Raw genomic sequence first — 21,513 nt, forward strand, 5'->3', positions numbered from 1 at the left:
CAGAACAGTTAAATGATAAAACCCAAGCAGGGGCTGGGGGGTCTGGAGTTGGGAGTTTCTCACCGGAGCAGTGATCTTCGGGTGGCTTAAAGTGCGTGTGCAAGATGTGAGGTGGAGATCTCGGTCCTTTGCCGATGCCTGCGGTCGCTGGGGTTCAGCAGGGCAGTGCTAGCGTGTCTGTGTCCGAGCAGGACCAGGATGGTGAGGCGCGTGGGTATGCTGGTGCAGCTGTAGCCGGGGTTGTGTGCCAGGGCTCTGCTCCGGACACCACAGGTGCCTGGGGCTGGTCCGCACCCTGCATTGGACAAGGACCTCCTGATGCTGAGGGGCACCCATCTCTGCTGGAGGCTGAGCCAGCACCAGATCCTGGTGGATCTGGGAAGTGGATTCCCTAGACATCCTCTGCAATGGGGAATTAGTGGGAGGAGGCAGATACTTTAGTGGGTTAATCCTGGGAGGTCTTTGCAGACCAAAAGGGAAAAGGATCTGGTGTTATAAACTCCACAATATCCACCCAGCAAATACACAAACCACTTCAGATCTCTCTTAAGGTTTACTTAATTCTGTTTTAAATCTCTCACATTTGTGCATGCAATTATTTTCCTATGGAAAAAAAAATACCCTCCCACACAAGTGAGATCAAGACTATTAGCTGGAGCCAGCCACTTGTCACAAGAGCTGCTTGAAGAACAGAGAGCTGTGTTTACTGGTGCTCTGGTAACAAGCAGGAGAGCACACTTTAAAACAATAATTAAAAAAAAAAAAAAAAAAAAAAGCCATTCTCCTTCGAGAGCGGTGAGGCTGGCTCCAGCTGTGCCTGTCTCCCAGATGTGCCCGTGGGTCTGAGCGTGGGACTCCTGCCTGCAGACTCGTCCCACCTGCAGACTCGTCTCACCAGATCAACCAGTTTCACTTTCAGAAATAGGAAGTTCGCCGGGAAGGGCCAGCGAGCACCCAGACGCGTGCGAGGGACGCGGGACAGCAGCATGAGCCTCCCGGCCGGCAGCATGAGCCTGAGATCGCCCTGTCCTCCAGCCTGGAGAAGCGCGGTGGCATAGACCACCGCATCCACTGCCTCTGCCAGGGATGGAGCAGTTTGTACGGAAGCGTTTGACCTTCCTGACATCATTCTGGAACAAGCTCCGTCCCCGCTCCGTGCCGGAGAGCTGCTCGCTGGGGTATCTTGGTTCTGATTCCGTTTCGCTGCACTCTGAGCCGAACTCCATTTCCTTCATCCCCAAGTCGTCTCTCTTTATCGCTTTATACGCTTTCACAGCCCGGAGCGCGGAGGAACTGAGCGTAAGTGCAGGGGACAAACTGCGTGTCCTCAGAGAAGAAGGAGAGTATGTCTTCGCCCGGCGGCTGCTGGGGGAACCGGCCATGGGGTACGTTCCTGCTGCGTATGTGGCCAGCCTCAGCCAAGGCACCTCTGCTCACCAGCCGTAAGTATCTGATGCTCCGGACCTGTAGCGGGATGGATGCTGGACAGGGTAGCATGTCCCTGCACAGGGAAAGGCAGCACTCACCCTCTGCGACAGCAGGGAGCATGAGTTCCTTGTCCCCTACTTTAGCCATCAGTGGTGGTGGGACCGGGTGGGGATCTGCCCTCCTCCGGGCATCCCTGCCATGAAACTCCTGCAGCTCCCAGCAGCGGGATGAAAGTATTGAGCACAGCAAGGGCTGAGGGGTGTGTCAAAGGGCAGAGATGCTGGTCCCCCTTCTTGGGTGCATCACCCTTGCACACGATAGGGTGGATCTGGGCTGGCATGTGGTGCGATGTGTGAATGGATGCAGCTACGGTGCTGAATAAATGGGCTCCTGCTTGCTCCAGCACCTCTCCCTCTTGCCTGCATTAAAGGGCATGCAGCAGGGAGGGTGGGAGCTGGGGAAGCTTGTACCTGAGCCCTGCCAGCTCCAAAGGGCTCAGGAGCATGGGGAGAAGCAGTTTGGGCTGGGACCTACTAGGAAGCCCAAAGCTCTGTAGCTCCAAGCCGTGGCGGTGGTGCTGCTCTCCAGCTCCTGCTCATTTGGGACTGGGGGCTCCCTCCCCGTCAGTGCCTCTCCCACCTGACACGGAGCTTGGCTTGATGTCTCAGCCTTCTCTCAGCTGGGGAAAGCCCAGGCACAACGTTGCATAAGGCAGCCTGGTCCTGACACGCTAGGCAAAGCGCCCCGAGACACTGCTGCTCCCTCTGTACCAGGCCCTGAGTCACGGGGAGCGCATGGACGGGGTGGGTGTGATCACCCTGCAGGCTCCCCCCTGTGCTCACCCTGTGCTGCCTGGGGGTGGGGGTAAAGGAAAGGAGTGGGGGGAGCCTGGGAAGGGGCCTGGATGTGCAGGGGCAGTGATTGCAGCTGGCGGGATGGGAGACACCCTCCCTCCCTCACCTACCTGCACGCGCTTTGCAGAAAGGCAAATCTAGTCTGGTTTGCACCGTACTGGGACCGCATCAGTGAGGACCGTGGGGTCAACTCGCTGCTTCAGACCCATTGCACAGAACACTTGGGCAGGCTACAGCTGAGTGTGCTGGTGCGTGTGTGCATGCCCAGCCTGTGCCCAGCCCCATCCCGAGGACAGAGGTGAGGGGGATGCCACAGGGAGGGCGGTTGGCAGCAAACGTGCAGGGCTTTGCAGCCGGAGCAAGCTGCAAGTGCACAGACTCTGCGGAGCCGCAGGTCGGAGCTGGGTGGTGATTTGTTCAGCTGCTGTAACCCCATCACATATAATTTCCTGCACGGTTTCCCAGACACTGGCGATCCCAGCTAATGATGAAACCTTCGGTTTCTCACATCCTGGCTGTGTCAGGCTGGGTGAAGCAGCCCCTTCCCCACGCTGCTGTGCATCCCGCCGAGTTGGGACCTGGCCAGCCAACCTGCCTTTTCTTGCTGGAGATTTGGTGATGAATCTCGGTGCTGATCGGGCACAGAAGAGGGGTTTGGCTGGGTCCTTCCTCCTGACTTGGTGCTGCTGAGGTCCCCAACCAGTGCTACCATGTCTGGAGCACCGAAGGGCAATTCCCAGAGATGTTTTCATTGATGCAATTCGCTCACGCGCTCTGAGAGCTGGTTGTGTCCGTGAGCTGCATGTCAAGAAACACAAAGCGATCCTGTGCCTGTAGCTGTTGTTCTCGTAGCAGGACACATGGGTGCAACCCCACCAGAGCATCTTCCACGCAGCACTAGGTGGTTGGTGTTTTATTTACTGCAGGCTGTCAGCCCAGGTGCTGCACCAAGCCACACTGTAAACCTCCTGATTTTGGGATGGAGCTGAGACCTGGCCAGCTTGATGCACTGGTGACCAGCCACTTCTGGAGGAAATAGTTCACAGTCAGCAAGCTGCAAGTGCCTGCAAAACTAATCCAAGGAAGCAGCCCTGTTGCAGGCTGGCAGCAGTGTGCGTGGCAGCCACATTCACAGGCTCTGAGGCACCCACGGGCTGCTGTGCCACTCGGTTGGTGGCTGCCAGGGATGGGCAAATGGTGGGAGGGAGCTGCTCGCCCCCTGGCCCAGAAGGTGCAGAAGCCCCTGGGACAGATGCAGCCCCATGTCTGCACCATCTCCTTGCACCACGCTAACCCCTCTCCTCCCTTCCCCCAGCTGGTACTTCAGCAAGATCAGCCGAAATGAAGCTGAGCAGCTCCTCCTCTCGCATCCCAACCAGCACGGCTCCTTCCTGGTCCGGGACAGTGAGAGCAGCAAGGGCGAATACTCTCTTTCAGGTAATTTTGTGGCAATTATCCAGAGAAAATTAGCGCAGGGAAAGGAACCAGGCTGTTCCTTAGGGGCAGCTCCTGGCTTGGTCATCACAGGTAGAAAAACATGGAAATGTTTAAAGCAATTTACAGCATCTTGTTAAAGTGAGAGGACTGTTTTCTAAAAGCGTGGGGAAAGCTAGTAGATGCAGATACGGATTACTGAATTACTGTGGCAAAGGAAAGTGCTTTGCTCCCATCCAGGGTATGAAAGCCATAAATAATTCACGGAAGCTTAATGATGGTTTCATGGCACTGACTCCTAGGATTTCATTCCAGTGGCTTTTGTGATCTGAGGGTTGTCTAAGAATATGCTGCCACTCCAGATTACCAGGGCCTGGGCTGCTCCCACATACGGAAATCTGAGTTTGGGGGGGGGTCGGACCAGGCAGTGCTGTTACAATCTGGTCCAGATCCACATAAAAACAACCCCAAGAAATTCACAGCAAACCCCGCACCCTGCCCATCGCCCCTGGGTGGTGGCGTGCCTGCAGGAGGCCCAGCCGCTGGTTTATCCACCTCGAGCAGCAATGAGCTCCGTCGCTCTCCGAGCAGTGCATCTGCCTGGGGAATCATCCTTGCTAATAAAGCATCACCTCTGAGGTCCAAGCAAGCCCCACTTGCCCATGGTAGGAGTCTTCTGAGCTGGGAGGTGGGAGCAAAAGGGCTGGTGGGGAGTGGGATGTAATACCCCAGGGGTGAGTTGTGTTGCTTTAAGGTGAATTAATAGACAGGCTGCCTGGAGAGGAGAGGGTGAGAGTCAGCAGGGAGGGGGGAAAGAGCCGCGATTGCACAAGCTGAGTTTTACCCACCCTGGGCTTCCCCGCAGTGCGCAACCACTCAAAGGTCAGCCACTTCCGAATCTGCAAGAGCCCCGGAGGCAGCCTCTACATCCAGAAGGGGCATACCTTCCCCGACATGGAGGAGCTCCTCGCCTTCTACACCCAGCACTGGAAGGTCATCCAGAGCCCCCTGCTGCAGCCCTGCAGCCCCGCGGTGCGTACACCCGGGGCACAGCTTGGCCAGGGGCCCAAAGGTGGCCAGGATGGAAAAAAGGAAAGAGAAAAGAGAGAAAAATAGACATTAGTAGTCTGTCTATTTGGGATTTGAGCTTTATTAAGTTAAATTTAAAATACACCCTTAGTAAAGCTGGCAGCTTCACCTTTTATCAGCCATGTTAAGGCCAGGTAGAGCACTTGTATGGATTTTTGACCAGTCAGAACGCATAGGCTTTTCTGAAATGTCTTCTCCACCTCAAAGACAAGAAACCACATTGTTACAAATCCCTTTGGATCTGGAAATACCCGTGCTTCCCATTTTTTCCATAGCGTATAATAAGACCACATTGCTTTTATATAGCTTTCATGCCAATTACTGTGGCACTCATAAATCCAATTAGAGTATTAATCCCAAATTGCCAACTCATTTCCTGATTAGAACTCCATCCGCTGGTTATGACTTAGAAATAACAATTAAACATGTGAATAATCCAAGAGTAGAACTGAAAGGTGCAAGATAAAATAAATGCTTAATGAGCTGAAATCTAAATCAGCCATAATACGCAATCATATTCATTTACTCATTTTTATTTATTGGTGGAAATGGAGAAGAGCCACCTCTGAGGTCTGATGAGCAATGAATTATGACTTGAATTCCTGATATTTCATATAGTCTCCAAAAATCTCCCCCCTTGCATACATTGCCTCCCAGCAGAGGTAATGCAGAGGATGCCCCCCCCCTCCCATGCTTTGTGCCCCAATGAACATTTAGCAGATGGAAACGCAATGCAACCCTGGGGCAATGCAGGTCATGGAGCACCATGTCCTGCTCACTCCTCCGTAGGCACCAGGCCTTGGTGGGCACCAGAAGCTGGTGTAGGCACCATCAGCAAGTCCTGCCCAGGCGGCTGGTCCGAGCATGCAATGTCCATTCTGCAGACCCCCCCTGAGAGGGATGGCTGGGAGCGCCCACGCTGGGAGTTCACGCTGCGGAGGAAGCTGGGTGAGGGCTACTTCGGAGAGGTGTGGGAAGGACTGTGGAGGAACACAGTGCCGGTGGCCATCAAGATCATAAAAGGTAGGTGGAGGAGCAGATGTGGCCAGTGGCCAGCTGGGTCTCTCATTCACTGCCACATCGTTCACCTCCTTTTGTTTCCCAGTCCTGTTGGCCTCTGTGTCTGTCTTATCAAGCAAACTGTGGTAGGACCTGGCAGGAGGCCACTGGACGATTTCTATGGACCCACCTAATCTTGGGCTGTGCCTTTATAAAATGGCTCTGCCCAGTGGGTTCATGGTAAGCTATGTCAAATCAAGTCAAATGGGTTTGTGATGTCAAGTCCTGCTGGGGATATGATCCTGAAAATGGGATCCAAAGCCCTGTGGAAAACATCTTGGGTATTTGGATCTGAGACATAGGGTGTGCAGACATGAGCGAGGTGGGCTGTTAGGAGTAAAAAGGTCCTCATCCCAGCTGGAGGTGCTGAGCTTCCAACATGCACATGAGAAAGTAGCTCACAACCGTCATGTTGGCTTTGTTCCCTAGCTGACATGAAGGCAGAAGACTTCACCAAGGAGATTCAGAACCTGAAGCGCCTGAGGCACGAGAAGCTGATCCAGCTGCACGCTGTCTGCTCACTGGATGAGCCCGTCTATATCATCACTGAGCTCATGCGGAAAGGCAACCTCCACAGCTACCTCAACAGTGAGTACCCATGCTGGCACCATGGGGAGTGGGCTCCCGGGGCAGTGCTGCTCCGCAGATACTTTCTGTGACCCAGAATGGCCCTACGAATCCGAGTGGGGACCCTAAGAGAGCAAAAGTCTAGGTTTGGGTCCTGTTTAGATCAGTGGTAACGCAGAGCAATCCATGGGTACTTAGTGGAGATGGTCTTGGGTGACCCCAAGACCTAAAGACACAGTGCCATGATCCTTTTGGTGTCTGTATGGGCTGGGTATCAGTTCCTGGGAGGGCAAGTGTGTCGGTAGGTACCTTCATCCCTCCTTCTTATCTCACCCATGGTCTGCCACCTCCCACTAGTGCACAGAAACCCTGTGGACATGTTTCATAGAATCACAGGATGGTTTGGGTGGAAGGCACCTTGAAGACCATCTCATTCCACCCCCCTGCCATGGGCAGGGACCCCTCCCACCAGCCCAGGTTGCTCCAAGCCCCGTCCAGCCTGGCCCTGAACCCTGCCAGGGACGGGGCACCCCCAGCTGCTCTGGGCAGCCTGTGCCAGCGCCTCGCCGCCCTCACAGGGAAGAATTTCTTCCTCGTATCTGATCTACATCTGCCCTCTCGCAGTTTAAAGTCTTTCCTCCTTGTCCTGTCACTACAGGCCCTACTAAAAAGTCCGTCCCCACCTTTTTCACACGCCCCCTTTAAGTATTAAGTGTATGTAAGCTTGGGCAACTCTGCCTTCATGAGGAATGAAATGACCCGTTCCCCAGGCCAGCAGCATGGCTCTGTTCATGTGCAGAGCTAGCAACAGGTCACAGGCCACCCATCACCAGCCATCAGTTTATTTTTCTTGGCCTTTCTTTTCCTGACCCAGTCATCAGTCTTGAAGGGAAACAAGACAAACCACTCCCACCAAGACCTGTTCTTCTGCTGGGTGCACCCCCCTCCTCCCCCACGCTGACCTCGTTTTTGGTTGGGGCTCCAACAATATTTGGTGCCGGAGGAGCTGGAGCTTGCAGGTAGGACAGGTTGAGAGGCCCAGCTGGAGATTTGCATGGCAGAAGGTCACCTTCAGCTTTGAACAAGACATGGATGTCCACATCTTCATTGCAGCACAGGGTGCTCTTCATAGTGCCAGAGAATCACAGAATCATTTAGGTTGGAAAAGACCTTTGAAATCATCCAGTCCAACCGTTAACCCAGCAGTGCCAAGCCCACCCAAGTGCCACCACTAACCCATGTCCCTAAGTGCCACATCTACATATTTTTTAAACACCTCTGGGGATGGTGATTCCACCATGTCCCTGGGAAAGCTATTCCAATGCCTGACCACCCTTTCAGGGAAGAAAGTTTTCCTCATACCCAACCTAAACCTTCCCTGGTGCAACTTGAGGCCATTTCCTCTTGTCTTATGGCTTGTTACTGGGAGAAGAGACCAATGCCCACCTCACTACAGCCTCCTTTCAGGCAGTTGTAGACAGCAGTAAGATCCCTCAGCCTCCTCTTCTCCAGACTAAACGCCCCCAGTTCCCTCAGCTGCTCCTCATAAGACTTGTTCTCTAGACTCTTCCACCAGCGTTGTTGCCCATCTCTGGCAACGAATGTGCCCCTCCAGCACATCTACGTCCCTCTTGAAGGGAGGAGACCAAACTTCTCCCTTCAGAGCTCACCCCAGTCCCATCCTGAGGAGCACATGGCTGTGCTGAACTTCCCACACAGTACCACTGGACAGTTGGGCAAGACCTCCAGTACAAGGTTTTATACGTTCCCCTGGTCCCACATTGCCAGCACAGGGTCTCCTTACAAACCAGAACATCCAAAATAGATGTTGCTAGGTTGCCCCCAACACTTGGATCATCTGGGTTAACAGGTCCTGAAGGGAAGTCCCTGGGCACCTCCCACCTGCTCAACATCGCCTGCCAAGTGGCGGATGGGATGAGGTATCTGGAGGAGAAGCATATTGTCCACCGGGATCTAGCGGCCAGAAACATCCTGGTGGGAGAGGAACTCACCTGCAAAATTGCTGATTTTGGACTTGCCCGGCTCCTCAAGGTTGGTCAGTGGGATGCTGTGATCCCCCCCCCATCACCCCAGGCCACCAAGCTGCCCCAAGCTGCAGCCACCCCCCCTGCCATCCCCTTTTGCAACCCACAGCCCCGGCAAAGCCCCAAAAGCAGCATCTGTGTTCATCATACCACCCCTCGTGACCCATCTCCCCTTGCTTTTCAGGATGACATTTATTCCACCAGCAGCAGCACTAAAATCCCCGTTAAGTGGACAGCCCCGGAGGCAGCCAACTACCGCACCTACTCCCTCAAGTCTGATGTCTGGTCCTACGGGATTCTGCTCTATGAAGTCTTCACGTATGGACAGATCCCGTATGAAGGTAGGGCTGCCAGCCCCATCCAGTGCAGCTCCATCCAGAAGCCAGGCAGCTTGCCCATGGTCCCCAAAAGCCAACATGGCATGAATTGTTATCTTGTCCCTTCCACGAGGGATGTGGAAGCAGCTCCTAGAGCACGAATAGGTTGTTGTCCACTTTGGGGGCTGCTTAGAGGGATTTTCAGTGCTTGCAATGTGGGTGTAGGAGCTGGAGGCAGGAAGGTGGAGTGGGCTGGATGATCTCTCACAGCCTTTCCTCTACCAGCCTCATGGTAGAGAGACACCAGCAGTGCTGGCTGACATCTTGGCCCACTGCAGGTGTACCTTCAGGGCATCCTCTGGGGATGTTAAGATTCAGGAGCATCTTCTCCTTCCTTGCAGGAATGACAAACCAAGAAACCGTACGGCAAATCACCAGGGGCTACCGCCTTCCCCGGCCCAGCTCCTGCCCTCCCGAGATCTACAGCATCATGCTGGAGTGCTGGAACGGCAACACAGAGGAGCGTCCTACCTTCCTGGCCCTGCGGGAGAAGCTGGGCTTCATCTACAGACGGCTGCTCAGCTCCCTCTCCTGAAGGACCCCTGCCCACCATCCTTCCTGCACAAGCCCACCCAGGCCAGCTCTTACCAAGAAGCTCCTTCCTTCTGGTTTGCCCTCTGACAGGGCTCCAAGGAAAGCACTTCCCCCCCCAGAAAACAGCCCATGGTCCCTCTCGGTCAGGATGCAGGGAGGTGGCCAAGGGAAAAGGCAACGAGTTGTGGAGAACTCCTTGCCAGCGCTTGGCTGTGTAGCAGTCTGGAAAAGCCCCATGGTAGTGAAGGTATCACCCAGAGTTTACATCTTCATTCAGCCAGTAGGGTGGGAGGTCCCTGCTGCTCCCCACGCCAACGTGAAGGTTTGCAGATTTTTGTTCAGTTGAGGCTCCGCTTGATTTTTCTTGTAGTGTGTGTCCGGTGTATTTATCAATAAATGTGTGTGCATCCATCCTCGAGTCCTCGCAGGGCACTGCTGGATGCTCCACCCTCGCCACGCTGCTCCCCTCCCTGCCCAGCAAGCAATGGTTTGCAACCAGTCCCACTCTTGCAAACACATATATAACTCTTTGGTCTCTGTGCATCCAGATGGGCACTAAACCTTAGTGTGTGTCTGCCAGCCCTTTCCCAGGCAGCAGCCCGGCTTGCACAAGGATCCTGCGCAGGCAGCTCCTGCCTGGGCTGCTCCACTCTGGCTCCTTGCCTTGCTCACCATCGTGTAGTTATTCCAAGAGAAATGTGTTTCTGGGTTCATACATTTAATGCCCCCTTAGCCCAGGTGCGGGCAGCAGAGGCAGCACTCAGGAAAACACTGTTTCACCCTGTTTTACTCCTTATCGCATCTATGGTGCAAAGCCAAGAGATGCTCCCCCAGCTGCTCGCCGGTCCCCAGGCCTGGCATTATAGAAGGACCTTAACCCGCCCAAGCTGGGGTGGAGCGGGGGGGGGGGAGCATTTGCTCCAGCCAAGTACCTTTTGCCCCCCTGCTCAAGCCCACTCAGAGGCCGGGCTGTCCTTGGCAGCAGCGGAAGCAAAAAGCAGCAGTGGGAGCAGTGCCAAGGCGCCAGGCTGGTGCAGGCAACCTACTGCGGCCACACTGGGGGCACCGGTGGCAGGGAGCACGGCGTGCTGCGGGTGAAAGGCAGCCTGGCACGGCCAGGGCTGCCTGGCTTTGGGTTTTCTCCTGACAAGCCCATTTTGCCTGTTTGCAGGAGACGGGGTGACCGGTCGCACTGAAACAACAGCGGAGTTGGAATATACGAAGTTAATAAAGTTTGTGCAATACCCCCCCTGTCTGAGCAGCATCCGTGCTGTGCAAAACAGCAGAAACAAGTCTGGCTGATAATTGAGCGAGTCTTTGTGCACAAGGGGCCTGGAAAAGGGAGGTGGGAATGTGGTTTTGGTATGCAACAAATTCTGCTCCAGCCACGCTTCCTCTGAAGCCGGAGCAAGGGCAAGGCAGTAGCTGAGCCCTCAGGAGCTGCAGCCGTGCCCGGGAAAGCAGCTCCGGGCTAGAGTGTTCACAGCTGGAAAAAGCAAGAGGTTGGGTTTGTTTGGACATATTTGCAAGAGGAAACCTTCATCTTGCAAAAGCATTTCACAGGCTGATCAAACACCCCAGCAGAAAGCACACACATGCACGGCCCAGATCCCCTCGTACAAGAAACTGAAGACTGAAGCCGAGTGCGGCGGGTGACAGGTTCATTGCATGCCAAGAAAGAGCACAGACACGCATGGTGCAGGTATGGCAGGGCTGTTGCAGCCATAAGAATATTAAATTTGCAAGTCTGATTGCCACCAGATGGAGCTAAAAAATTAAGCAGGAGAAGGGGGTGTGTGGGGTGCTGGGGCTGGTGTGGGGAGCAGCAGTGCAGGAGTGGGGTCCCTGGAGAAGCCAGCGGGGTGGCAGGGCTGTAGGAGCCCTCCTGCTTGTGCTGGCCCCATCAGCCACATGCCCCAGAGCAGCTCAGGCTGCTGTAGCAATGTCATGATGGGTGGTGTGGAGGGGGAGCTGCCAACAGCAGCTTTTCTTTCCTCCTCCTTAGCTGCATTAGAAGCGGATCTGCTGCTTGGGTTTGCCCTCCAGCACGGTCTGCTGGCTTTTGGCATTTCTCTGAGTCATTATGTGCTTGAAGTAGACAGAGTTGTGGGAGGGAGCCAAGGATTTTCTTATCTCCCAGGATCTCAGCCTGGGCAGTGCACTGCAGCATCCCCCCAGAATCAGAGCCACTATGGGGTCCAAGCTCTTCCTAAAATCCATCCCACGAAAGCAGAGCTGCCAGGGTCCCCAGTCCTTTCTGAACCCCACCAGAATGGGCATTGCAAATACTGTTGTTAAAGGCATTTGCCTGCTCTGGTTTCAGCCTGGCATGTGCCCTGTTTGCAGATTCAACTTGACCGACTGGCATTTGCAAACACTGTCAGGCTAACAGGATGTATTTGAGCTGCACAGTCTGTTTCTATTTTTAAGGTCCCACATTGGCCTTTGAAGGGTGAGGGGGAAGCAAAGCTGCTGGAGGGGAAAAAAAAATAAAAAAATCCCCAAGCAGCAAGAGGAAGGCAATGAAAGGAAGTATTTCTCACACGGCTGCCGTGGGAGCTCCTCCGAGACGGCGGGGTGGCACAAGGGCTGCTGCTAGGGCCGAGAGCGAGCGGAAAGCACCGGCTGTTTTTTGCCAAATATGTGAGTTAATCAACAGTCAAAACACGGGGTCTCATCACAGGGCACAAGGTGGGGGTGGAGGAGCAGAGGAGGCGATGTCCGTCCCGGGGGGGGGTTGGTGCCATGGGAGGTGGGTGCTTGGCCCTCCGAGAGCAAGCCCAAGGGCAAGAGGGGATGCGCAGGGAGGGGTATAGCATGTAAAGAGCCCCTTTGCTTGTTTTGTTTCTGTTGCCCAATGAATCCCTGGCTATCTCATCCCAACGGGCAGTACGATGACCCGAAACACGGGAGATGAGCTGGAATCAGAATTGTTTGGGTTGGAAAAGGCCTTTAACATCATCATTAGCCCAGCACTGCCAAGCCCACCACTAAACCACGTCCCTAAGTGCCACATCTACGCATCTGACTCCACCACTTCCCCAGGCAGCCTGTTCCAATGCTTGACAACCCTTTCTGGGAAGAGATTTTTCCTAATATCCAGTCTAAACCTCCCCTGGCACAACTTGAGGCTGTTCCCTCTTGTACCATCACTCATTACTTGGGAAAAGACACTGACACCCACAGCAGTGGGAATGGAGACAAGACAAAAATAAATGTGCCCAGCTGTCGGGTGCTTTTCCTGAACATGTCTGAGAGCTGCAAAGGGGCAAGAAAGGCCCCAAAAGCACCAGGCAAGCAACCAAGGCAATGCCTAGGTCTTTGCTCTCAGCCATGCGATGAAGGTGCCTGGGAGTGCAGTCTGCGGGGCGACCAGGCTCTCCCTGTTTTTTCACCCCAGCAGAGCAGGAGCCCAGGTCTGTGAGTCTTTACATATGTTTTAAAAAATCCCCTTTAACTCAGCAGGGCTTTTCCAAGCCCTTTTGCTCTGCTGGACAGGGAGCTGCTGGCATCAGGGCAGCCACTCACTGCTGCTGTAGTTACTGCTGTAAATCCAACCTGCCTCACAGCAATGTGGGCATGAGTTTAACCTCCACGCAGTGTACAAAAACAGGATGAAGGAGCATCAGTGTGCTGGTGGCATCGCAGCAGGCAGCCAGAGCAGCTCACCCAGAGCTGGGTCAGCCCAGGGAAAGTGCCCAGCTGAAAACCAGGGACACAGGATTGGTGCCTTTGCTCTGAAACAGCCTGTCCCAGGGTGCCTGGGGACATTTGCTGGGTTGGACCCTCTGCAATCACAAGACCAACAAGCAAATATGGCAATATTGACTTTACCTTTGTGTATCTACACTTTAATCTGCAGGCCCTGAGGTTGCAGGCTTGGAAAAAATATTTGTTTCTCCAAAATGAGGGGTTTCTGCTGGGAACCAGCAGCAGATAAGACCCCTTTGCTCCTCCGGGGCATCCCAGGGGTCAGCAACAGCCGAAGGGGCTTGCCAGGGCATCGCAAGGTCCCAGAGCTGTGTGCTTGCTGGTATGAGCCAGTGCCACAGCCACACTTCCCAGCTCACCGGCCAGACAGTGTGCCTTGTCTTGTCTTACTCAGAAATGATTTTTTAAAATTATTTTCTTTTGCTTGATTTACCTGCACTTTGTGAAGTTTAAAGGCTGCCCCATGCCTCCTGTGATACACAGCCACACACGCGTAGGTGCAGACCCCCAGCAGTGCCAAGCAGCCGCGGTTTGCTGCCTGGCTGGAAGCCATGTCAGATCAGTGGTGGGGTGATGTGCTGCTGTGGACACGGAGGTCACCCACAGGGTGCTGGAAGCCTTTGGGGATCTAAACCACGTGCCCAAGGCTGCTGGCCCTGGGGACCCCCCCATAATCATTCCTTTTGGATGCATATGCTTACACAAGGGGGAGCGGAGGTCCCAGTGCTGCCCTAGCCCCTCCTAGGGACAGGGGAGCCAGACCCTCTGCCCTGAGGACAAGGACTGTTGCCTGGAGATAGAGAGCCCAGGGCAAAGCTTACACAACACTTTTTCCCTATCAGAAACAAGAAGCAAAGCTGGAAGTGACCCCGGATGCCTCTGGGGCAGCGACACAAAGCAGAGCAGCCACCTCAGCTGCTCCCTGGGCCAGGCAGTGGGGAACTTTGCCTTTGCCCCGGCTCACATGGGATGCCAGCTGTACAACGCCACTGCTCAGAGGTCCTGCAGCACCTGATGCACACAGGGACTGTCCCATACCACGTGCTGGGGCTAAAAACAGACCAAGCAGGGATTTGGCACCTTTAAATCAGCCCCCACCAGGGTTTTGTTTGCCTCCAGCAGGACCCTTGCCCCTTTGCATGCAGGCACCTGCAGGCTCTTGTTTTCTCAGTGCTGTATCAAGCAGCACTTCCCAACTATCAGGCAGATCACAGAAGGGCCAAACAGCCAAGGTGACCCATTCAAAGCAAAAAATCAGCCAAAACAGCCCTCAGGGCACTACAGCTGATGGGCCAGCTGGGCTCCAGGGCTGCCCAGCCCAGCGTACCCCAAGCTGCCATCCACACCACGAGTTCCAGCCTGACATCAGGCCCATTAAACACAAACCCTGAGCAAGCCTCCTCTCTTCCCTCATTAATTCTGCACCCAAATCCTTTTTCCAGCCCTGACCAGGCCCAGACTCCTATCAGGGAGTTTCTATCAGGGAAACTGACTCCTACCCCAGAAGGCACCAGAGCAGGGCAGGGCAGCAATGTGCTTGGGGAGCAAAACAAGTTCAGCGCCAGCAGGGACAGGCTGTGCAGCCAGCTATGGAGGAAAGGGTGGGGGAGGCACTTGCAGCATCACCACAGCCAAGCCAGGTCTTGCTGACATGCAAAACACACACGCACCAGTGAGTCACGCTGGCACAACTGCGCCATGCAGCATTGCCAGATCCTGCTGCTGCGGTCAGAGGCTGCACCACGTCCTGGTCCAGCCCCACCAAACCGGCAGATGAAGAACAACCCACTGAGTTTTAAAAGGCTGCTCAGGTTTATTAGTTGTCATTGTATGAGTACAAGGTAAATAAAACATGTTACAAAGTCCGTGTGGAAAGGGCGTAGTTACATTGAGAAAGAGTAAAAAAGGCTGGTACGGGAATCGTCAGGGGTTTGCTGCACTTTCTTACAAAGCAGTGCCTTTGCCTTGGAGCAGCCAGCCTACTCTATGGGGGGGGATGGGGGGGGGGGGGGTCTGTGCCCGCCGGTGTGGAGAGCAGCCGCTGACCCACTCATGCCGAGGGCCCGGAGCTGGGCTCGCTGGCGTGACGCCTCCGTCCTGCTCCTTGGGCTGGCACCAGGCCACATGCCATTGGTCCCGTTGTCACACGCAGTGCTCCCAAGCTGCAAGACAGAGCAAAGAGAGGGTCAGGCATTCCCTTATTGCTCTGCATTTATTTTTGCAGCAAAGGAGTGGGTGCCCTGGACATGAGGACATCACTCACTGGGCGAGGATGTGCCTCAGGGAACACAACAGGGATGTCCCCAGCTGCCCTGGGTGCTGTGTTGGTGCTCCCGTGTCTCATCTCCTCCAAGGACCGCACTCACCTCTCTGGGGACTCTGACACAGTGGTCATGGCTGGGTGAGTAGTCTTCCCGAAGAAGAAGCTGGCCCACCAGTGGCCAGGGTCAGACTTGGGCAGACCTGGGGGGACAGTGTGTGCCAGGGCAAGGCCAGGTCAGTGCGAGTGCCCTGCCACCACCCCAGCCTCATCCCATAGGAGAGGCTGGGTCACCTCCAGTAAGATTTGTAGTGGAGGGGCTGGGTGCAATGTCCCCGCCATGGCCCTGAGCTGGGGCTGGTGGCACTTACCCGGAGGGTGGGGGATGACCTCCCCAGAGTACTCCGAGCTGCCGCAGGAGCTGTTGCTGGATGTGGAGCTCAGGCGCTCTGTGGAGAAACCACTCTCATCAGAGCCACCAATGACCCTTGGTCACACCACGAAAAGCAAAGCATGGCCTTGGTGTGGCCATCCCTGGGGGTGATGTGGCTCAGCCTTATCGCTATCTCGCTCCAGTACTTGCCCAGCTTCCATGCCAGGTCAATAGAAACCACTAGGAAGGGAATACTGGTGAGATTATGAGCTGGGCAAAAGCAGGTAGCAGAAAAGGACCTGAACACCCTTGTAGGAAAGCACTTGCAACCCCAAGGACACTATTTAATGGCTTTGCATCTGTATGCAACACTTGGCAGGCCTTTGCGGGTGACTTGAGGCCAAGAGGATGCAGATTCCTGCATGTAATCCCTGCAGTTTCAGACCAACTGCTAGAAGCCTGTTACTTGTTTCAGCTCAAGGGGAATACTTTTAATTCCCTCTGATTTAGGCAATCCGTTAAACCAGAAAGTCTTTCCCCTGGAGAGGTACCAGTAGCTACCATTGCCCAGACTGGTTTTGCAGCTCATTTCCACAGCACAAGTGCAAGATGCATTTGAAGCTGCCACCTCCCCTCCCCCACAGCCTTCCTAACAAGAGATTGCAAGACCCATCTCCAGCTGGTACAACTGGGCAGGGGCTGCAGTGGCCCAAAGGAGGGTCCAAGCAGCAGGAGGGGGGGCTGCTGGGGGTCCCTTTTCTCAGCAAGGAGCCCACCAGGTCTCGTGGGGCTTCAGCTGAAGGCAGGCACATGCCTGAGCTCAGCTTTTTCGCTGCTGGAGCCACATCCCACCGAGCCTGGCAGCGCACCCTGCCCACTTGTCCACCGGGCCCAAGCACCCCCATACCCTGTGCCCTTACTTCTGTAGTAGGTGTGCGTCGCCATGAGCGAGCCGCTCGATGGGATGGATGCCATGGTTTCTTGATCTTGGTTCTTGTGCAGATCTAAAACCTGCAAGCAAAGGGGCAGCTGTCACTGTGGAAGGGCTGCAGCATGCTCCCCCCGCCCCCCCCCCCCCCGAAAGCTGCAACAAGAGTTTCAACGTGTCATTTCCCAAGAGATTTGGCACGCACACCACCTTCACCGCGGCACTGTGCTGCGTACAGGGCTAGTGCTCACAGTGCTCAGTCTGCTTCGCATCTGCGGCTGTAGGGTTCTGGCTCAGCGCTTCGCGCAAAGCCAAAATAACTTGCTCCAAGCACAGAGCACAGGCCTGGCGAGCCTGCACAGCACCTTCCCCAAAGCCCAGACAGGGATTTTTGCCTCCTTGCAGAAATTCAGTTCCCCTCCTTGTATCAACAGTTGGGAATTATGAAGTCTCAGGCACAGATTGCATAAGTAGCAAAGGAGTGTTCAGTTTGGGGCACGTGCTGAGGATTTTCATGCTTGATGAACTTAAAGGTCTTTTCCTATCTAAATAATTTTGTGATTCCAAGGGGTTCCAGGCCAGCCTGGCCCCAGCAGTGCCTCTACCCGTGCCAGGGGCAACCCTACCTGCCCTGCTGGCACAGCCCTCCTCTGGCAACCTCCAGTTCTAGGGCAGGCAACAAAATTCCTCCCCTCGGCCCCCAACATGACCAGTTCCGAGCGGGAGCTGCATTATTCTCCTGCTGGTACAAAGCATCTTCCGGCTAGGAGGCTGACACCCCCCATGCCCCCCCCCCATCTGATCCCTTCTTCAAGCCATCAAAGGAAAAGCTCAGCCGGCCCCAGGCGCCAGCCGCCAGCAGCAGCCGCAGCGCCCCGGGCCTGCGGGACACAGAGCCCCCCGCCACCCGCAGGAACACCAGCAGCACCGACCCCCAGGGCTGTGAGCCAAGTACGGGGGAGGCACCCAGCACCCCCACCACCCACCGGACGGCCAGCTCCTCCCCAGCTCCTGATGAAGCTTTCCCTAGTCTAACGATGCTCCCACTTGTTGGGTGCCCTGCTCCAGAACGTCCTCCACGCACCCACGACGCCGTTAACGCTGGGTGGGGAAACTGAGGCACGGCGCCATCTCTCAGAAATTCCACCCCACAGGGACTCGGTGCAGCCCCCTCCCAAACCACCCCCCGCCAAACCCCCAAACTGCTATGAGCTGCCCCGTTCCCTCCCCGCTCCTCGGGGCTGCACTACCGGTCGCAGCGCACCTGGGCTGGGCAACGGCGAGGTCCGGCGGGCGGGCACTAGGGCCGCGGGGGCCGCTCGGCGCCGGCGGCGCCGCCCGGGGAACGCAGCGTCCGCTCCGCACCGCACGGCCTGAGCCGCGGTGCTGCCGCCCCCGCCCCCGCCCCGCCCTTATAGCGTCTCTGGCCACGCCCCCCCGGCGCGGCGCCAATCGGAGTGGCCCTCCTTCGCGGAGGGGCGGGGCGAGGGGCGGTGGGGGCGGGCGGGGGATGCGCAGCGCCGAGCACCGACGGGGCGGCCGCTCGGCTGCGCGCTGCGCCGTTACCGGGCTGGGGGGCGACGGTGGGGGGACGGTGGGGGACACCCACGCCCCCCCGGGAGCCCGTTGCAGCGCCGCACGGAACGCTCACTGTTGTCTCACACAGGAGCGAGCAGATTTAAAAATTCAAAGTAATTTCCTTATTATTCATTTGATGTTCCTTGAATGTAAGAGTTTGCTTAGCCCGTGCGGTGGGCTGGCACAGCACCGCCGTTTGAGCAGGGCTTGGAAAGGTCCCATCTTAAGCAAGTGCTGTGGGCAGCGTGATAAGTCATGGCCACCACACACGGTCTAACGCCAGGAATGATCTCAGAAGATTTATCTTACTGCAGCACATAAGGTGCTTTCCCATTCCCAAGAGAAGAGGGAATTATGTTTTTATTGACTTTGGGTTTTTTTTCCTAGGGATGGAAGTCTTTCGTAACACTAGTAAAGGGACTCTGACACCTAAATGAAGTTCTTCACCTGGCGAAGGTACTGCACAGCCACAGCGTCGTGCAGTCCTCCCAGCCCCTGCTTGTCACACCTGCGCTTCAAATGCCCTCGATGCCAAACCAGCTTCCCACAGCTGCATCCTCAAAAACCAGCATTACGGTGTGCAATCAGTCCTGGCATACGCAAGTCAGTAAAACCTGTCCAACTTCATAGTCTCTTGGGGTTGGTGAGGTGCAGAGATGGACAGTTAGTTTCTCTTAAATTACTTGTAAAATCCCTAGAACCGTACATGTTCAAATTTTGAAGAGTATAGTTTTGAAACTCAAAGTTCAAGCGATACGACATGACACCACCTTTAAAATTAGAGTAACAATGAATAAATAACTAAATATGGATTTGAAGGGATTCTGAGCTGGCTGGACTGTATCGTTTTTGTGGGAAAATACTTGATTTTAGAGGAAAAATCCTGCAGCAAGGGCTAAGTACAACCTGCACCGCAATACAGCCCCTCCGCGTTTGGGTACCGGGGTAGCACGCTGCACAGATTCTGTGTATCAGCTGCCGGTACTGAGGGTACGAGCCCCAGGGAGCCAAGGCAATGCCGTGGGGGTGTAAAAGGAAAACAGAAACTTTACAGAAAATTGCTCTGTGTGGAGCAGGAATGTGGCTGAGAAGACAAAGTGAATCCCCTGGAAGTGTCAAAGCAGGACTCTGGAGAGGCCGGCTCCCCAAAGGCTGTGTGGTGTTTGCTGTAGCTAAAGTGTTGTTCATTTATTCTCTCTCCCCAGCTCAGTAATAGTTCAGAGCAGAGTGCTGTGGCCCAGCATGCTGAGGTTCGCAATAAAATCGTGCAGGTTGGCTGCAGCTGGGGGAAAGAGCATGTCTGGGGGGTGATACTGTAGATGTTTTAGCGTTTGGAGACAGGAGGGAGCCCGTATCCCAGCCTGGGGTGGTTCTGGTACAAACTGTCCATGCAGCAAGGTTCATTCCTCCCCCAGTCTGTGATTTTTTTTCTTATTAATCTGGAGTTATTAAGCTTCAGGGGCAAGCAGCCAGCTCCAGGGGGACAGCGCTGGGTTGCTCCAGGAGGACATTGATGTCCCCACACAGCTCACAGAGCTGCTCAAAGGCCGAGCTGCCCTGGGGGCAGCACGGGGACAAGCCACAGCATGGGGACAGTCCGAATGGCTCATGTCCACAGATCCCCCTGACACGGAGGCACTCTGGGTGGCCCGTGACCCCAGATCCCCCTGTCTGGCCCACAGAACCAGGCAATACTCCTGCCATTGCTGCTGGGACGGGTGCTGTCCCCTGCACGCAGCCTGTGTGCATGCTCCCGGGAAATCAGCTGGGACAGCTTCGGGGAAATCCTTGGCACCACAAAGTTGTAAATAATTTGTTTATTTTCAAAGTCTACCCCGGAGGTTTAAGGACCAACACAAGAGCATGCGCAATCCAGCTTGGGACCAAGTTCTTCCAGCCGTGCCTCAGTTTCCCCATGGATGATACCGACTCAGCGTTTTCTAGGGAAGGAGTTGGCTAAAGACCGTGATGGACTTTGAATACCCAAATACCAACAGGCAAACAACCACGTGGATGTTTTCATGCCCAGCATTAGACTTCGCTTTTGTGCCTCATCATCAGGTTTGATCAGTGGTTTGATTTTGGGTCCCTGGGACCCCTGGGCCAGCCCAGCAAAGCATGGAGAGCTTTTGGGCGCAGGCTTGGGAGATTTTTCTGACCCAGGAGGGAAAGACAGAAAGGGTGAAAACTGGGTGCTTCAAACCTGAAAAGTCACTTTTGTTTTAGTGAAGCTGGTGTCATTTTTCAGGTTCCTCCTCAAATCCTTCCTGAGAGATGTATTCCTGCATCCTAAGTCCCTCTAATAATGCACAGAGCAAAGAGAGTATATTGATAGAGAGATTACATTCTATAATGGAGTGTATTCTCCCCGGTGGGTTCAGGATGCCTTTGTACCCCACTGATCCTGAGTGGGCTAATTGCTTTAATTAATGATAGAGCAGAGATGAGCAAACACTTCCTAGTCCCTTTGTGCAAGGACACCACTTACACCCACGTTTGGGGCTGCGTTTCGAAGGATCAGCTCCTTACGCAGACGGTGCCAGGGGCGTGATGCTGCACCTGTAGCAGTGGGGGTTAATTGGGGTTCCACTGGTTCAGGGAGATGAGTCTCCCCATGTGGATGAGTGACAGACTACAGCAAAACATGCCTTGCTCTGCTCTTCATCCCAAAGCCAAATCCACGTCGATAGCTGGAGCAGTGCTGGTGGGATGGAGCAGCCGGGGGGGACTGATGGAGCAGCCAGGCTGGTTTCCCAGGACAAAGCCTGGCCTAGGTGTGCTGAGGAGAGGAAGATACATTGAATTTGTATTGATCGAGAATCAGTAGTTTTAAAAGCAAGCAGATGACAAGATTTAGATAGATTTTCTCTTCGATTTTCCTCTAATTAGAGCCTCTGAGCTGACTGCCACTCTCCTAGCAGGTTGCTTTTGAGCAAGGTTTCTGTGTTGTCCTTCTTTTTTCTTTTTTTAAATCTGGTTCTTTGGGCTCCATGTTACAGCTGCCAACTGGCTTTTGTTATCTGCCGGTTGTGTGTGCCGTGGGGAGATAGCCTTTTGAGTCACAGTTTGTACGGCAGAAACATCTGGAAGCCAGCAAAGGCTGTGGGGCTGCAGGAGCTGCTGCCCTTGGACCCCACCAGCGCTCACGGGACGTCACAGCCGGGTGTCAGCAAACGCCGGGGGCGATGGGGCTCCCCAGGGCCCAGCTGATGAGGCTTCATGCTGCTACCCAATTCCCTCTGGGGGTGAGATGTTCCAGTGGCTTCAGGAATTTGG

The 21,513-nt window shown here is 54.9% G+C and overlaps 2 protein-coding genes across 4 annotated transcripts; one reads left to right on the plus strand and one right to left on the minus strand.

Moving 5' to 3' along the window:
* The first annotated feature begins 561 nt into the window (after positions 1 to 561).
* Positions 562 to 14,494, plus strand: LOC119154248 (tyrosine-protein kinase Srms-like). 3 transcript variants are annotated; one of them, XM_037401572.1, is made up of 11 exons: positions 1,102 to 1,178; positions 1,277 to 1,442; positions 3,598 to 3,719; positions 4,582 to 4,748; positions 5,690 to 5,828; positions 6,294 to 6,452; positions 8,302 to 8,483; positions 8,661 to 8,817; positions 9,195 to 11,089; positions 11,818 to 12,030; positions 13,941 to 14,494. In XM_037401572.1, exons 2-9 carry the CDS (start codon positions 1,381 to 1,383, stop codon positions 9,386 to 9,388), a joined length of 1,182 nt encoding a protein of 393 aa, XP_037257469.1. In that variant the 5' UTR covers positions 1,102 to 1,178; positions 1,277 to 1,380; the 3' UTR covers positions 9,389 to 11,089; positions 11,818 to 12,030; positions 13,941 to 14,494. The 3 variants fall into 3 exon arrangements, with proteins under 3 accessions (XP_037257467.1, XP_037257468.1, XP_037257469.1); XM_037401570.1 differs by having other exon boundaries at positions 562 to 1,442; XM_037401571.1 differs by lacking the exon at positions 13,941 to 14,494 and adding an exon at positions 13,250 to 13,526 and having other exon boundaries at positions 562 to 1,442.
* A 393-nt stretch (positions 14,495 to 14,887) lies between these two features.
* Positions 14,888 to 18,059, minus strand: PPDPF (pancreatic progenitor cell differentiation and proliferation factor). Its single transcript, XM_037401573.1, has 5 exons — positions 17,924 to 18,059; positions 16,652 to 16,742; positions 15,730 to 15,807; positions 15,465 to 15,561; positions 14,888 to 15,260 (listed from the first exon to the last, which is right to left on the minus strand). The coding sequence occupies exons 2-5, from the start codon at positions 16,704 to 16,706 to the stop codon at positions 15,149 to 15,151; spliced, it is 342 nt and encodes a 113-aa protein (XP_037257470.1). The 5' UTR covers positions 16,707 to 16,742; positions 17,924 to 18,059; the 3' UTR covers positions 14,888 to 15,148.
* Between the last annotated feature and the right edge of the window lie 3,454 nt (positions 18,060 to 21,513).

Source organism: Falco rusticolus, chromosome 10 (assembly GCF_015220075.1).
Source record: "Falco rusticolus isolate bFalRus1 chromosome 10, bFalRus1.pri, whole genome shotgun sequence".
Classification (NCBI taxonomy): Eukaryota; Metazoa; Chordata; class Aves; order Falconiformes; family Falconidae; genus Falco; species Falco rusticolus.

Coding starts and splice junctions, on each gene's coding strand:
- LOC119154248 (XM_037401570.1), top strand. CDS start 1,087: ATGGAGCAGTTTGTACGGAAGCGTTTGACCTTCCTGACATCATTCTGG. Junction 4,749..5,689: donor TGCAGCCCTGCAGCCCCGCG/GTGCGTACACCC, acceptor TCCATTCTGCAG/ACCCCCCCTGAGAGGGATGG. Junction 8,484..8,660: donor GACTTGCCCGGCTCCTCAAG/GTTGGTCAGTGG, acceptor CTTGCTTTTCAG/GATGACATTTATTCCACCAG.
- PPDPF (XM_037401573.1), bottom strand. CDS start 16,706: ATGGCATCCATCCCATCGAGCGGCTCGCTCATGGCGACGCACACCTAC. Junction 15,808..16,651: donor GACGCACACCTACTACAGAA/GTAAGGGCACAG, acceptor GTTTCTCCACAG/AGCGCCTGAGCTCCACATCC. Junction 15,261..15,464: donor GTGTCAGAGTCCCCAGAGAG/GTGAGTGCGGTC, acceptor TCTGTCTTGCAG/CTTGGGAGCACTGCGTGTGA.